Genomic DNA, 17,672 nt, shown 5'->3' with positions numbered 1-17,672 from the left:
GGAGATGCCGAAGCCCTACTCAGTGCTACTGCAACATTCACTTCTGCAACGTGTCATAGCTTGCTTTCTCATCTTAAGGCTCAGTCTCACTTTTCCTCACCCTGCCCTTCAATGAGAGCACCATAAAAAACACACAGAGCTATCACATACAGGCTGTCTGGATGCTGACCCTCCATGTTTGGCTATGCTTCAGCTACCTCACATGGACATGTGGCAGACCTGGGAGCAATATTCTTTCTGCAGCTGATGTCACACCAGCTCTAAACAGCAATGGCATTGATTTCATGCTCTCACAGAAAAAACAAAATGTTGAGGAGCACACCATGGCAACATATGATATCGACTGTGTAGGAGAATTTGAGATCGAATTTTGTTGGGAAGGGGCAGTTCTTTATTGTCTGGGGTTTTCTTTGTTTGGTTGGTTGGTTATTCTTTTCAGAAAACAAGATTTCTAGGGCTTTGAGGCTTTGAAATGATGTGGCTGCTGATACAAATCCTGAAATTTCCCACCAAAACAGGCCAGTGTATTTCAAACCACTTCTCTGGCCAACAACACAAGTCCAAAAACTGGCCAAAACGGGGAGCAGGAAAAGAAAAAGAACAAGACAATTCCCATTTCTAACACTTACCTTGACTCACACTCCTCTCCATGAACACTTTGTGCTACTAGGTAGAGTAACAACATACTTGCAAAAAAAAAAAAACAAACATAGCAAAAGTCCACAAAGTCTTCCCTACTTTTTTAATGACTCATGGTGGTGCAACCAGACAATTTTTCTCTCCACGGGTAGAGAAAACCTTGCAGCCCCGGTTGTCAACTGGCATCAGATCTTTTGCAAAGGAGATTCAAAGAGGACGGCTTTTTGATAAGAAACCATACCTAATACCAGCATGCTCAGCAAAGGTAATAAAGGCTGTAAATAGTGCCTGGGGGACTGTCACCACCACAGCCTGACTGTCTTGCACTCCTTCAGCAAGCTCGGATGGAAATGCTACACACCAGCAAGCTGGAGCATCTCAAAAGCTGATGCCGGGGCATCTATCGTCACAATCAGCAGTGATTATATTTGACAGGAGAACAACTCATGCCCACAACAGCAACCCTCAGCTGCGGATGGTAACTACTGCTTTTCCCTCATTTTTCCCATAAAGCAGGAGCCGCTCCGGCAAGGATGTAAAGCCAGGTGCAAAGGGCCCATGAACATCCTGAAGCACTCGCCAAGACACCCCTACCTGGGCATCTCTCATTAAAACCAGCAGTGATTTTATTTGACGGGAGAACTCATACCCAGAACAGCAACCCTCAGCTGCAAACGGGAACAGCTGCAGGGTGTGGCACTACCTTTACTTTTCCCTCAAAGCAGGAGCCGCGGTGCTCCGGCAAGGACGCCAAGCAAGGTGAGAAGGGCCCATAAAGCACCCGCCAAGACACCCGCACACCCACCAGGACACGGGGGCTCAGCCCGGCTACCAACAGCGCCTGACCACGGCCGGGGCACAACGGCCACAAGCACCAACGGGCGTCGGGGGAAGGGGCCAGAGGCCAGAAAGGGACGGCCACTCACCGTGTCCAGGACAGCGGGTGCCTCCGGTTGCGTCTCCTTCGCCGCGGCGCCGGGCGGCGGCGGGAAGTTGGGGCTGAACACCATCAGGTCGCTCTTGCCCGCGCCGTCCGCCACGCACAGGCTCCGGCTCTGGCGCTGCGAGTACGACCAGCTCCCCACTTCGCTGGCGCACACCAGCGTCGCCGGACCGGGACCCGACAGCACGGCCGCCCGCGGCGCCCACCGCGACGCCCCGTACAGCACCACCGCCAGCACGAACAGGCTCGACACCGCGCAGATGGCCACCACCAGCCACACGTTCGTCGCCGACGCCGAGCCGCCCTCCGCGCCCGCCGCCGGACGCAGCCCCGACCCCGATCCCGCCACCGACGACGACGACGACGACGCGGACGAGCCCGCGGCCGCCAGCGCCGCCTCGGCGCCCTCCACCAGCGACACGCTCAGCGTCGCCGTGGCCGAGCGCGCCGGCTCCCCGTGGTCCCGCACCACGATCACCAGCCTCTGCCGAGGGCCGTCCGCCTCCTCCAGCGCCCGCGCCGTGCTCACCTCGCCGCTGTACAGCCCCACGCGGAACGCGCCCTTCCCCCGCGGCTCCAACAGCTCGTAGCGCAGCCACGCGTTGTAGCCCGAGTCCGCGTCCACCGCGCGGATCTTCGCCACCACCTGCCCCGCCGGCGCACCCCACGCCGCCCACGCCCACAGTGCCCCCGAACCCGACGAATCCGCACCCGAAGAACCCACGACCGGCCCGCCGCCCACGCCCGACAGCAGCGACGGTGCGTTGTCGTTCTCGTCCACCACGAACAGCTGCACCGTGGCGTTGCCGCATAGCGGCGGCTCCCCCGCGTCCACTGCCCGCACCTCGAACTGCAGCACCTGCACCTCCTCGTAGTCCAGCGGCTGCAGCGCCCACAGCCGACCGCTCTCCGCGTCCACCGACACGTAGCTCGACGCCGACCGCCACCCCCCGCCCACAGACGCCACCCCGACGCCGCCCTCCCCCAACGAGTAGCTCACGCGCCCGTTGCCCGCCTCGTCCGGGTCCCGCGCCCACAGACGCGCCAGCTCCGCGCCCGCCGCGTTGTTCTCCCGCGCCAGCACCGTGTACACGGCCTGCGCGAACGCCGGCGCGTTGTCGTTCACGTCCGACACCGGCACACGCAACCCGCGGCTGGCGCGCAGCGGCGGCGCCCCGCCGTCCTCCGCACGCACCTCCACCGCGTACTCCGACACGCGCTCCCGGTCCAGCGCCTCCCGCAGCACCAGCGAGTACGAGCCCGCGAACCTCGCCACCAGCCCGAACGGCGACGACGGCCACACCGCGCACCGCACCCGCCCGTTCGCCCCCGAGTCCCGGTCCGACACGCTCAGCAGCGCCACCACCGTCCCCACCGCCGCGTCCTCCGGCACCGGCACCGACAGCGACGTCACCCACACCTCCGGCGCGTTGTCATTCACGTCCAGCACCTCCATTTCCACGCTGCAGTGACCCGAGAGCGGGGCCCAACCTTTGTCTCTCGCTTCGATCTGCAGCTCGTGTAAACGGACGTCTTCAAAGTCCAGGGAGCCCGTCAGTCTGATCACGCCCGTCTTCGGATCGATTGTAAACAGGTCACTGTTACCAGCAGGAACCGAACTGACGATGCTGTAAGAAAACTCCTGATTAAGACCCTCGTCCGGATCCGTGGCGTTCACCCTCAGCACCAGCGTCCCCTTCGCAGAGCTCTCCGGCAGCTGCACTTTATACACCGACTGGTTGAACTGGGGCGCGTTGTCGTTGGCGTCCAGCACCGAGATCAACAGCTCCAGCGTGCCCGTCAGCGGCGGCCGGCCACCGTCGCTCGCCGTCAGCAACAACCGGTGCACAGCCAGCGTCTCGCGGTCCAGAGATTTATCGAGTACCAGGAACAGAGATTTCCTGTTTTCATCAGAGGATTTCACATCGAGACTAAAGTGGTCGCTGGGGCTGAGGGTGTACGAGAGCTGCGCGTTGGCTCCGATATCTGCATCCGACGCGCCCTCCAGCGGGAAACGAGACCCCGGCACCGTTGTTAATTCAGCGATGCTGAGGTTTCTCCGGGCGGCGGGGAAGAGCGGGGCGTTGTCGTTGATGTCCGTGACCTCCAGCTCCACGTGGAAGACGCGCAGCGGCCGCTCCACCAGCACCTCCAGGCGCACGGCGCACGGCGCGCTCTTCCCGCACAGCTCCTCCCGGTCCAGCCGCGAGCTCACCACCAGCGCCCCGCTCGCCCCGCTCACCTCCACGCTCGCCCGACGGCCCTGCGCCACCAGCCGCAGACGCCGCGCCTCCGCATCGCCCGCCTCCAGGCCCAGGTCCTGCCACAGACGGCCCACCACCGTCCCGACTTTCGCTTCCTCCGGCACCGAGTACCGCACCTGCCCGCCGCCCAGCGCCCAGGACGCCTGCAGCACCAGCACCCGCAACACGGCTCTCCACCACGCGCACATCGTCGCTGCCGCCGACACCCGCACGGGCCCCGCACGGCTCCCCGCCGCCGCCGCCGCCGCCCGGACGCACCGGTTCTCCTGCCCGCCCCGCGCCGCCCCCCCGCGCTCACAGCCGGGCTCTCCGCCGCACCGGGGCGGGGCCGCCTCTCCGCTCCGCCGCCGTTTCTGAGCCTGCAGCGACACCGTGTGCTGCTCCGACGCCTCTCACGCTCCCCGCGCTCGCCCGCGACCCGGCCCCGCGCTCCTCGCCTCCTCGCTCGCCTCTGCCTTCGCTTCTCCTCTTTCTTTTTCTTCTTTATTCTGCCTTGGTGCTTGCTCTTTGCCTGCCCACATTCCTTCGTCCTCTTTCTTCTTCTCACTTTCCTCTTTAGTCTTTCTTTCTTCAGTTCTGTTTTGCATTTTTTTCTTTTCCTTTCTCTTTCTAGCCTTTTTCTTCTCTTTCTCCTTTCTTCTTTTTCCTCCTTCTCTTTTTGCTGTTTCGTCTTCTTCTTGTCTTCCTTGTCCTTTTGGTTCTTTCGCTGCAGTGCCTTATCTGTTAACGCCCCTTTCCCTTTTCTTTCGATCCTCCTCTTTACTCCCGCTGGCAGCTCCCCAGTCGCCTCCAGCGCCGCGGCGGCGACCATCAAAGTCGGAGCCATCAGCGCTAATGACGGGCAATCAGCGCGGTCCTCTGACCACGGGAGAGCGTGTGAGGGATCAAATTCGTTTAGCGTTTAGAAATAACGTTGTTGCTTTCTGGCAATTCCTTCTTTCCTTCCTTTTTCAGTTCCCTTTTCCTTCCATATAGTCTTTATTTCCTGTCTGCCTTTTTCTTTCATTCCTTCTGCTTTTTATTCCCGTCTTCCTTTCTCATTTTTTCTCTGTGTTCTTACTTTCATCTCTTCCTTTCTCCTTCTTTCATCTTTTGTCCTCTTTCCTTCTTCTTTTTCTTCTCTTCTTTTTCTTTGGCCCTGCCCTGCCTTCTCCTTGCCTTCACTTTCTCTTCTGCATCCATCCTTGTCCCTTTCTCTTGTTTTTGCCCTTTACCAAAGTGTTTCCTACACGTCTACACCACGCTTGACATGAAGCACAGACAGGCCCTTGTGCAAGAGCGCTCATTCATCTTCCCTTCTGCCTTCTATCCATCTAGACAGGGAATAGCCTTCCTGCTTTCCTCTGGTCTGTGCAAGACAGAGAGACTGCTTCTTCACCTCCTCTTCCGTTCTTGAAAAAGACCACACTCTTCAGCCTCCACTCCTCTCAAGGACCCACCAAATAACAGACCAAGGCAATCATACAGTAAAGAACATCTCTGCTACATTGCAACACAATCCGCCACCCTCTGAAACACAAGCCCGAGCCCCAGGTACTCGGATGTCCAATAAAACAGGCTCCAAAGAGTCCAAACCAAGTAGAGGTGTCTTTCCTTCAGCAACTCCAACCCACCACAGCTGAGAATGTCAATCCTCTAAGAAGGCTGAAAAATCATGGAGCAACCACAGATCCCAGGCACTCTTTATGTACTTGTATGAAGAGCTGTTCTTCTGACCTCATTTTCACCTGCACTTTTGTCATAGTTTAACCCAGCAGCTGTCAACTAAGCACTAGACAGACACTTGCTCATCCCTCCCCTTCCCCCCGCAGTGGAATGAGGACAAAAGTAAAACTTCTCCATTGCGATAAACAGAATTTAATAAGACAACAAAGGAAATTACAGATACTACTAGTACTCATACTACTAATATTGATAATAAAAAGATAATAATGGATAATGATAGGGATCGGAAATTAACAAAAAGTAAAACTCATGGGTTGAGATAAAGACAGTTTAACAAGATCAGTAGGGTTGGGCCCTGTTAGTACTTGGATGGGAGACTGCCTGGGAATACCAGGTGCTGTAGCCTTTCCCTGCTCTCTCAGCTGAGCAAACCAAGTGACCTCAGCCATTCCTCGTAAATCTTGCCCTCGAGACCTATCACCATCTTGGTCACCATGCTCTGGACACTTTCTAATAGTCTGATGTCCTTCTTACACAGATGCGCCCAATACTGCACACAATCCTCGACGTAGGGCCACACCGGTGTCGTGTAGAGTGGGACAGTCACTTCCATTGACCGGCTAGCAATGCTGTGCTTGATGCACCCCAGAACGCGATTGGCCCTTTTGGCTGCCAGGGCACACTGCTGACTCCTGTTCAACTTGCCATCAACCCAAACTCCAAGATCTCTTTCTGCAGTGCTGCTCTCCAGCCTCTCATGCCCCAATTTGTGTGTATAACCAGCATTACCCTGTCTCAGGTGCAGAATCCAGTATTTCTTCACGTTAAATTTCATACGGTTGGTGATCGCCCATCTTTCTAGTATATCCAGCTCTTTGGAGTCCACAGCTCCTCCAAATTTAGTATCATTGGCAAACTTAATGGACATTCAACTCCTACCTCCAGATCATTTCTAAAAACATTAAAGAGTACTGTCCCTAAAATGGAGCCTTGCAGAACCCCACTGGTGTCCGGCTGCCAACCTGACGTAACCCCATATACCACACCTCTTTGAGACCAACCTTTCAGCCAGTTGCTTGTGCAACAGGTTATGGACTCATCTAGCTGTGTGCTGGACATTTAATCCAGAAGGATACTGTGAGAGACTGGCTTCCCTTGCTTAACTAGATGTGTGACCTCATCATTAAAGGAAATTAAGTTAGTCAAGCAGGACATTCCCATCATTAACCCGTGCTGGCTATGGCCAATGACTGCAGTGCCTCTGCAGTGTTTTGCAATAACTCCCAGAATTAACTTCCCCACTGTCTTACCAGGCACGGAAGTGAGACTCACAGGCCTGTAATTAACAGCGTCTTCCTTTTTACACTTCTTGAAAATTGGAACAATATTTGCCAGCTCCCAGTTGACTGGGACCTCTCCAGACTCCCAAGATCATAAAAAAGTAACAGTGAGAAGTCCCAAAATAATATCAGCCAGCTCTTTCAGCACACTGCGGTGAATGGACCTAATAAATGCTTATAAATATCTGAAGGGTGGGTGTCAGGAGGATGGGGCCAAGCTCTTTTCAGTGGTACCCAGTGACAGGACAAGGGGCAATGGGCACAAACTGAGGCACAGGAAGTTCCATCTGAACATAAGGAAGAACTTCTTCCCTCTGAGGGTGACGGAGCTCTGGAACAGGCTGCCCAGGGAGGTTGTGGAGTCTCCTTCTCTGGAGATATTCAAGACCCACCTGGACAAGGTCCTGTGCAGCTTGCTGTAGGTGACTCTGCTTCGGCAGGAGGGTTGAACTAGATGACCCACAGACGTCCCTTCCAACCACTACTATTCTGTGATTCTGTGAATCTCATTGGGGCTCCATACACTGCTGTGCCTCCAGCTGGAGCAGCAAGTCTCAAACAAGTTCAGAGTTGGCTGGGAGATTATCATTCCCCCAGTCACGGTCTTCCAGTACAGGGCTCCAGGGGTCCCAGGGCCAATCCTTAGTGTTAAAGACAGAGGTGAAGAAGGCATTAAACATCCTTGCTTTGTCTATGCCCCTATTAGCAAGGTGGCCAACCTCATCCAGTAACAGACTGATGTTATCTCTGATGCTCCTTCTGCTGTTAACATATATTAAAAAGCTGGCTTTGTTCTCCTGCACAGGGCTGGCCAGCTTGAACTCTAATCAAGCTTTGGCCACATGAATTTTGCTCCCTACAGCAGCAAACAGCATCTCTGTGGTCTTTCTGTGTCACCTATCCTTGCTTTCAATGTCTGTACGCTTTTCTTTTCCGACTAAGTTCTAGATGATCCCTGCTCAGCCAAGCCGGCCTCTGCCCCGTTTGCTTGACTTCCGACGCTTTGGAATTGCCGGCTTCTGCACTCTTCAGAAATGGCTCTTAAAAAGTGACCAGCATTCACGGACCTCAATACCTTCAAAAACAGATTCCCAGGGGATCTGACTAACTAGATCCTTCAGCAGCCCAAAGTCTACTCTCCCCATACCCACAGTCAAAGTGTTGCTGGAGTTTCTCTCTTGGTGACAATGATCTAAAACTTCACTACTTGATAGTCTCTGTGACCAAAACAGATATCAACACTTTGCCCATGGGTCCCTCTGTTTACAAACAACAAATCCAGGAGGACACCTTTCCTAGTCAGCTCCCTTAGTAACTACACCAAGAAGTTCTCTTCAACGTGCTCCAGGAATTTCCTGGACCTGTTTCTGTCTGCTGTATGATATTCCCAGCTGACATCTGGGAAGTTGTAACCACCTGTAAGTAAAAGGACAGCTGATCTAGAGGCATCCCTTGATTCTTTGTAGAATAACTCCTCAGTGTGGTCATCCTGGCTGGGTGGTTGATAGTTGACTCCCACAACATCTGCTTTATTTGCTTTTCCCTTAATCCTTATCCAGAGGGTCACAACCATATTGTCGCCAGCTGAGTGCCACACAATCCAACCCCACCCTCATATACAGCACCACCCACCTGCCTCATCAGCCTTGCCTGTCCCTCTACAAGAGCCTACAACCGTCCATCACAGCACACTTCTCACTGGACTCCTTTAACAAGATTACGCTTATGCCAATGGTGTTGTAGCTATGAAACTGGGTCAAAGCTTCTAGCTCCTCTTGTTTATTCCTGAGAGGTGATGAGAGCTGAGGACAGGTCAGGAGAGGTGATGAGAGGGGGTTGCAGCACCTCTCATCGTTACTGTGCATGCCCACCACTACATGAGGACAGCTCATTGAAGTGCTACCCTCCCACCACACCGTTCCTCAAACATTGGCGTGTCTCAAGACGAGCACATCATCTCCCATTCCTGCCTTCTTATGACATAGCCCATGGTCTTCCCAAGGATTTTTGCTTACCTCAGACAAGTCATCCCACTGCTCAAGTTCACCTCTCATATCAGGAAACAGCCAAGCCCTACTCAGTGACACTGACACATTCATCTCCAGCAACATGCCATGCTTTCCCACCTCACAGATCAACCCAGCTTTTGCAGTCCCTTCCCAGCAAAGACAGCACCATAAGAAAACACACAGACGGTACGTATGTACATATGCACAGTGTCCAGCACAGTCTCTGCAGCTCAGCCTTCATGTCTGCCAATGCTTCAGCTCTCTCAGATGGAAATGTTACACCCTGGGGAGCAATAGTCTTTCTAAACGTGATGCTAGGACAGCTCTAATGGCAATGGCATTGATTTCATTTTATGAGATAACAACCCACATTTTGATGAGTACAGCTAGACGATATCTACAATGTTGGAAAACTTGATATGGGTTTGGGGTTTTATTTGTTTCTTTCTGAATCATACTGAGGATTTCTGAGTCTTTTGTACAGTTGTGCCTGCTGATGCAAACATTGAAAGAACTCAAAAACGCACCAGTGCACATCACGCTACTTCTCTGGCTAGGAGTACAAGCCATTTTTTCTCCTTTACCAACATTTTTTCTAAATGACTACATCACACTCGACATCAAGCAGAGACATGCCCTTTGCTAAGAGTTCTCACTCCCCTTCTCTGACCCCTTCCATCCCTCCAAGCGAGTAACAACCTTACAGCTTTCCTCCAGTTTATAAAAGACAGAGAGACTGCTCCTGCAGCTTCCCATCCCTTCCACAAGAAGACCACATTCTTCAGCCTCCACTCCTCTCCAGGACCCACCAAATAACAGACCAAGGCAATCAAATGTCAACTCTGCTGCACCAGAACAGAATCCACCATCCTTGGAAACACACGCCCAAGCCCCAGGTGCTTTGACATCTGTGCAAACAGGCTCCAAACAGTCCAAACGCACCACACCCACGCATGACAATACCACAGCCCCCATGGAATACCTCTCCTTCATTACCATTACCCATGCACCACACAGCCAAACAAAAGCCACCAATGAAACACAACAATATTTTCACTGACAACATCTCCTCAATGCCCAACACATCCACTCAATAAAAGGCATTAGGGTCCCTCCTGCATCCAACCTTGCTGCCGCCTGCTCGCGCTGTGCCTGGAAGAAGCGGGAAAGGAACAAGAGCAGGCAGTGGTGCTTTGCTGCTCCAAGCCTACAGGCATTACAACCCTGGCAACATTTGGTTGATTCATCATGAAGATGTCACAACCGAAGAGGAACAAAAGCATCTCTGGCTCTCAGAACGTACCTTCTTCAGGAATGAGTGACTTAACTGCAGAATCAATGGCTGCTTCTTCAGAATAAGAAATATTTTCAGCACAGGAGATGTGGTTTTCAAGGATATTTTCCCTTGACATTTTAGACTTGATGATCCTAGAGGTTTTTTCCAACCTCCATGATTCTATGATTCTATAACATTATCAACGTTTCTGAAGAAGCTGGACAGGAAAAAAATGTCACATGTTCTGCAATAAATGGACCGTGCACGGTGCACCTTACACTTCTCTCACAGGGGAAGCAGGAAGGAGGCCTGAAAGCTGAGGACATTCTCTCAATGTGAAACCTAGCTCAGGAGACCGGAAAAGACACCTCTCCCCCCACTGATGCAAAATTGCCCAAACATCTGCCACCTGACAGCTGACAAAATTCAGCACTCTGCGTCTCATCCACTGTTACCAACACATTACCAATGGGACAGAAAAAAACAAACAAGAGGGTGGGAGATTTTCCTCAGAGAAGAAAACCAAAGGATCCTATTCCGCTCTGTTGAAATGCAAGTTTTCACAAAATCTTGAACAGGGAGACCACTTCCTCCCCTCCTGGCAAGACTAAGAGCAGAGAGGTAACCAACGAGAGCTTCAGAGAGGGCTGGCCAAATCTCATCCAAATTTGGAAAGCTTCTCTTTCAGCAACAACATTGCACATCAAAAACAAGAGGTTCAAGGCATACGTGCCAGATGTCATCACAAGCAGTAATACCACAAAGAACATCAGCGCCCTAAGATATACAGAACTTCTGGAGGTCATGCAAGGATCCCAGGCAAGCAGCAATGTGTGCGAGGAGAAGGACACAAGCCGTGTTCTACCCAGCATCTCCATTTCAATCAGGCATGACTGTCCTCCACTCAAGGTCGCCCTCCCTGTGACACAAATCTAGGCCCTACGCAGTGCCACTTGCAGGAACACTGCCACAATACTCAGACACCACTCCACCAAAACAGCACGCTGCAGCTCTAAACCCTGCTCGATATCAACTGGGTGGGAGAATATCTACAATAGAAAACAACAGCTGTGCAGTGTTTGGTATGTAGGTCTACATGTCTGTAGAAGTTAATAATGACAAGATGACATATTACCTCTAACTGCAGCCACCTGCAGTAGATTACTCCCACCCCCTCACGTGTCCTTACAAATCTGATCAGATTTTTCCATCAGGGCAACACCAATGGCTGTGGAAGCTGCTATACATGCCCACCACTACACAAGGACAGCACATTCAATTGCTATCCTCCAACAACACCTTTGCAAAACCAGCAGCAAAAACGTTCATCAGAAAACATGCAGCAGTCTGCATCTCACCCACTCTTACCAACACATTTCCAACATTGATCAGGCAGCAGCACAAAGGACTGTCTCTGGTGGGAGATCTTCGCAACCTCAAAAGATATTGCGGGCATCTCTATACCATGTGACTGTCTCAAGATCAGGAAGGCCTCCAACTCCGGACTCTTGGGAACATGGCAAAGGATCCTGGGGACAAACACTCCGCACCCATACGGCCTTATCCTTTCCTCTAGGCATCCTTCACTCCCCACTTGGGGACATGCATTCTCAACACAAGCACATCATCTCTGACTCTGAAGACATGGGCCATGGTCCTCCCTAGGATTTCAGGTTCCCTCGTAGGAGTCTTCCCACTGCCCAGTGCCACCCTTCACATCAGGAAATCATCAGGCCATACTCAGTGCCCCACTGCCACTGAGACATTCACCTCACAGTCTCCTGGAGATTCAGCAATCTCAGCTGTTGCACACCTGGGAGGAATGCTATTTATAGAGGTGCTGTCAGGACAACTCTAAAGGCAGCAGGCACTGAATTCATGCTGTGAGAGAGCAACACAAATGTGATCGAACCAAACACTGTCACTGATGACATCTACTATGCAGAAGAATTTGGTACTGGGTTCTTTTTGGGGTTTTGCTTTTTTTCTTCCAATAAGAGGATTTCCAGGCGATTTGTAAGGGTGTGGCTGCTGATGAAAATATTCAAAGAATGTCACAACAGGCCAGCATAACTCACACCACTTTTCTGGCCAGGAATGCAAGTCCACAGCCTGGGAGACAGGGTGTGAAAGAACACAAAAAATTCCATTTCCAGCACCTACCTTGCATGACACTGCTCTTCGTGAATGCTTTATACCACTCAGTACAGTTACAAGATACTCGGGGGGGGGGGGGGGAAAGGTGGCTGTATAGCCTTCCCTGCTTTCATATTGACACTGGTCAGCAAATAAAAATCACAAAAATACAACACAGGGAGAGAACACAACTGTCACTATGCATCATGTGTCTTGCAGAGGACAACAAGAAACCAAATCTGACAAAAGCACAGTCAGCAAAGGTAAGAAAGGCAGTGTGTACTGCCAGGGGGACTGTCTTTCAGTTTCAGAGAACAGTTTTTCTCTTACTGACAACAACTTGAAACTTCATTACTTCTTGGTCACAGTGACCAAAACAGACATCACCACTTCGCCCACCGGTCCCTCTCTGTTTACAATCAACAAATCTAGGAGGGCACCTTTCCTAGTCAGCTCCCTTAGTAACTACACCAAGAAGTTCTCTTCAACGTGCTCCAGGAATTTCCTGGACCTGTTTCTGTCTGCTGTATGATATTCCCAGCTGACATCTGGGAAGTTGTAACCACCTGTAAGCACAAGGGCAGCTGATCTAGAGACATCCCTTGATTCTTTGTAGAATAACTCCTCAGTGTGGTCATCCTGGCTGGGTGGTTGATAGTTGACTCCCACAGCAACATCTGCTTTACTTGTTTTTCCCTTAAGCCTTACCCAGAGCATCCCAACCGTATTGTTGCCAGCTGAGAGTGCCACACAATCCAGCCTCACCCTCATATACAGCACCACCCACCTGCCTCCTCTGCCCTGCCTATCATTCTACAACAGCCTACAACCGTCCATCACAGCACACTTCTCACTGAACTCCTCTCAGCAGATTTTACTTATGCCAATGGTGTTGTAGCTCTGAAACTGGGTCAAAGCTTCTAGCTCCTCTTGTTTATTCCTGAGAGGTGATGACAGCTGACGACAGGTGATGAGAGGGGTGGTGGCACCTCTCATCGCTACTATGCATGCCCACCCCTACATGAGGGCAGCACATTGAAGTGCTACCCTCCCACAACACCCTTCCCAACACAGCAGGGAAAAGGTTCATCAGACAGTACTCAGCAGTCTGCATCTCACCCCCTCTTTTCCAACACGTTCCCTACATGAGGCAGGCAGCAGCAGAACCTACTGACCCTGCTCGGAGAGTCTCAGGAGCTTAGAAAACACTGTGGGCATATCAGTGCCATGTCACTATCAGGAAGGCCTCCAAACCCACCACCCAGCAGCGTGGGAATGGATCTTCGGAAGGAACAAACTGTTCCCATCCTGCCTCATGTTTTCATATCAGGAGATGCCGAAGCCCTACTCAGTGCTACTGCAACATTCACTTCTGCAACGTGTCATAGCTTGCTTTCTCATCTTAAGGCTCAGTCTCACTTTTCCTCACCCTGCCCTTCAATGAGAGCACCATAAAAAACACACAGAGCTATCACATACAGGCTGTCTGGATGCTGACCCTCCATGTTTGGCTATGCTTCAGCTACCTCACATGGACATGTGGCAGACCTGGGAGCAATATTCTTTCTGCAGCTGATGTCACACCAGCTCTAAACAGCAATGGCATTGATTTCATGCTCTCACAGAAAAAACAAAATGTTGAGGAGCACACCATGGCAACATATGATATCGACTGTGTAGGAGAATTTGAGATCGAATTTTGTTGGGAAGGGGCAGTTCTTTATTGTCTGGGGTTTTCTTTGTTTGGTTGGTTGGTTATTCTTTTCAGAAAACAAGATTTCTAGGGCTTTGAGGCTTTGAAATGATGTGGCTGCTGATACAAATCCTGAAATTTCCCACCAAAACAGGCCAGTGTATTTCAAACCACTTCTCTGGCCAACAACACAAGTCCAAAAACTGGCCAAAACGGGGAGCAGGAAAAGAAAAAGAACAAGACAATTCCCATTTCTAACACTTACCTTGACTCACACTCCTCTCCATGAACACTTTGTGCTACTAGGTAGAGTAACAACATACTTGCAAAAAAAAAAAAACAAACATAGCAAAAGTCCACAAAGTCTTCCCTACTTTTTTAATGACTCATGGTGGTGCAACCAGACAATTTTTCTCTCCACGGGTAGAGAAAACCTTGCAGCCCCGGTTGTCAACTGGCATCAGATCTTTTGCAAAGGAGATTCAAAGAGGACGGCTTTTTGATAAGAAACCATACCTAATACCAGCATGCTCAGCAAAGGTAATAAAGGCTGTAAATAGTGCCTGGGGGACTGTCACCACCACAGCCTGACTGTCTTGCACTCCTTCAGCAAGCTCGGATGGAAATGCTACACACCAGCAAGCTGGAGCATCTCAAAAGCTGATGCCGGGGCATCTATCGTCACAATCAGCAGTGATTATATTTGACAGGAGAACAACTCATGCCCACAACAGCAACCCTCAGCTGCGGATGGTAACTACTGCTTTTCCCTCATTTTTCCCATAAAGCAGGAGCCGCTCCGGCAAGGATGTAAAGCCAGGTGCAAAGGGCCCATGAACATCCTGAAGCACTCGCCAAGACACCCCTACCTGGGCATCTCTCATTAAAACCAGCAGTGATTTTATTTGACGGGAGAACTCATACCCAGAACAGCAACCCTCAGCTGCAAACGGGAACAGCTGCAGGGTGTGGCACTACCTTTACTTTTCCCTCAAAGCAGGAGCCGCGGTGCTCCGGCAAGGACGCCAAGCAAGGTGAGAAGGGCCCATAAAGCACCCGCCAAGACACCCGCACACCCACCAGGACACGGGGGCTCAGCCCGGCTACCAACAGCGCCTGACCACGGCCGGGGCACAACGGCCACAAGCACCAACGGGCGTCGGGGGAAGGGGCCAGAGGCCAGAAAGGGACGGCCACTCACCGTGTCCAGGACAGCGGGTGCCTCCGGTTGCGTCTCCTTCGCCGCGGCGCCGGGCGGCGGCGGGAAGTTGGGGCTGAACACCATCAGGTCGCTCTTGCCCGCGCCGTCCGCCACGCACAGGCTCCGGCTCTGGCGCTGCGAGTACGACCAGCTCCCCACTTCGCTGGCGCACACCAGCGTCGCCGGACCGGGACCCGACAGCACGGCCGCCCGCGGCGCCCACCGCGACGCCCCGTACAGCACCACCGCCAGCACGAACAGGCTCGACACCGCGCAGATGGCCACCACCAGCCACACGTTCGTCGCCGACGCCGAGCCGCCCTCCGCGCCCGCCGCCGGACGCAGCCCCGACCCCGATCCCGCCACCGACGACGACGACGACGACGCGGACGAGCCCGCGGCCGCCAGCGCCGCCTCGGCGCCCTCCACCAGCGACACGCTCAGCGTCGCCGTGGCCGAGCGCGCCGGCTCCCCGTGGTCCCGCACCACGATCACCAGCCTCTGCCGAGGGCCGTCCGCCTCCTCCAGCGCCCGCGCCGTGCTCACCTCGCCGCTGTACAGCCCCACGCGGAACGCGCCCTTCCCCCGCGGCTCCAACAGCTCGTAGCGCAGCCACGCGTTATAGCCCGAGTCCGCGTCCACCGCGCGGATCTTCGCCACCACCTGCCCCGCCGGCGCACCCCACGCCGCCCACGCCCACAGCGCCCCCGAACCCGCACCCGAGAAACCCGCACCCGACGACCCCACGACCGGCCCGCCGCCCACGCCCGACAGCAGCGACGGCTCGTTGTCGTTCTCGTCCACCACGAACAGCTGCACCGTGGCGTTGCCGCATAGCGGCAGCTCCCCTGCGTCCACCGCCCGCACCTCGAACTGCAGCACCTGCACCTCCTCGTAGTCCAGCGGCTGCAGCGCCCACAGCCGACCGCTCTCCGCGTCCACCGACACGTAGCTCGACGCCGACCGCCACCCCCCGCCCACAGACGCCACCCCGACGCCGCCCTCCCCCAACGAGTAGCTCACGCGCCCGTTGCCCGCCTCGTCCGGGTCCCGCGCCCACAGACGCGCCAGCTCCGCGCCCGCCGCGTTGTTCTCCCGCGCCAGCACCGTGTACACGGCCTGCGCGAACGCCGGCGCGTTGTCGTTCACGTCCGACACCGGCACACGCAACCCGCGGCTGGCGCGCAGCGGCGGCGCCCCGCCGTCCTCCGCACGCACCTCCACCGCGTACTCCGACACGCGCTCCCGGTCCAGCGCCTCCCGCAGCACCAGCGAGTACGAGCCCGCGAACCTCGCCACCAGCCCGAACGGCGACGACGGCCACACCGCGCACCGCACCCGCCCGTTCGCCCCCGAGTCCCGGTCCGACACGCTCAGCAGCGCCACCACCGTCCCCACCGCCGCGTCCTCCGGCACCGGCACCGACAGCGACGTCACCCACACCTCCGGCGCGTTGTCGTTCACGTCCAGCACCGCCACCACCATCTTGCAGTGACCCGACAGCGGGGGCGTCCCCTTGTCTGTCGCTTCGATATTTATCTCGTATGAAGGGACGTCTTCAAAGTCCAGGGAGCCCGTCAGTCTCACCTCTCCTGTCTTCGGATCTAAAATGAAAAGCTTTAATCCCTGTGGGGGAAAAGTATTGCTCGCAGTGAACGTTATTTCGCCATTACTTCCCTCGTCCGGATCCGTGGCGTTCACCCGCAGCACCAGCGTTCCCTCCACAGCGCTCTCCGGCAGCTGAACTTTATACACCGACTGGTTGAACTGGGGAGCGTTGTCGTTGGCGTCCAGCACCGAGATCAACAGCTCCAGTGTGCCCGTCAGCGGCGGCCGGCCACCGTCGCTCGCTGTCAGCAACAACCGGTGCACAGCCAGCGTCTCGCGATCCAGCGCTTTCGTGAGTACGAGAAAGAGCGAGTCCCGGTGTTGTTCAGCGCGCTGTAAATCCAAAGCGAAATGCTCGCTTGGGCTGAGGGTGTACGAGAGCTGCGCGTTGGCTCCGATATCTGCATCCGACGCGCCCTCCAGCGGGAAACGAGACCCCGGCACCGTTGTTAATTCAGCGATGCTGAGGTTTCTCTGGGCAACGGGGAAGAGCGGGGCGTTGTCGTTGATGTCCGTGACCTCCAGCTCCACGTGGAAGACGCGCAGCGGCCGCTCCACCAGCACCTCCAGGCGCACGGCGCACGGTGCGCTCTTCCCGCACAGCTCCTCCCGGTCCAGCCGCGAGCTCACCACCAGCGCCCCGCTCGCCCCGCTCACCTCCACGCTCGCCCGACGGCCCTGCGCCACCAGCCGCAGACGCCGCGCCTCCGCATCGCCCGCCTCCAGGCCCAGGTCCTGCCACAGACGGCCCACCACCGTCCCGGCCTTCGCTTCCTCCGGCACCGAGTACCGCACCTGCCCGCCGCCCAGCGCCCAGGACGCCTGCAGCACCAGCACCCGCAACACGGCTCCCCACCACGCGCACATCGCCGCTGCCGCCGCTGCCACCCGCACGGGC

General features: G+C 54.5%; 2 protein-coding genes across 3 annotated transcripts in view; both read right to left on the bottom strand.

Annotated features, from left to right (window-relative positions):
- The window catches only part of LOC104338664 (protocadherin alpha-C2), a 143,069-nt gene extending 139,008 nt beyond the window's left edge, over positions 1-4,061 (bottom strand). For both annotated transcript variants that reach the window (XM_075442234.1, XM_075442238.1), the window contains exon 1: positions 1,566-4,061. In XM_075442234.1, the coding sequence (XP_075298349.1) occupies positions 1,566-4,034 (2,469 nt within the window). In that variant the 5' untranslated portion in view covers positions 4,035-4,061. The remainder of the gene's footprint in view (positions 1-1,565) is intronic.
- Positions 4,062-14,956: 10,895 nt separating this feature from the next.
- LOC142363994 (protocadherin alpha-2-like) lies at positions 14,957-17,672 on the bottom strand. Its single transcript, XM_075441919.1, has one exon. It carries the CDS (start codon positions 17,639-17,641, stop codon positions 14,957-14,959), a length of 2,685 nt encoding a protein of 894 aa, XP_075298034.1. The 5' UTR covers positions 17,642-17,672.

Source organism: Opisthocomus hoazin, chromosome 23, assembly GCF_030867145.1.
Source record: "Opisthocomus hoazin isolate bOpiHoa1 chromosome 23, bOpiHoa1.hap1, whole genome shotgun sequence".
Taxonomy (NCBI): domain Eukaryota; kingdom Metazoa; phylum Chordata; class Aves; order Opisthocomiformes; family Opisthocomidae; genus Opisthocomus; species Opisthocomus hoazin.
The sequence above is the reverse complement of the archived record's forward strand: the minus strand, read 5'-3'. Positions and strand labels throughout refer to the sequence as shown.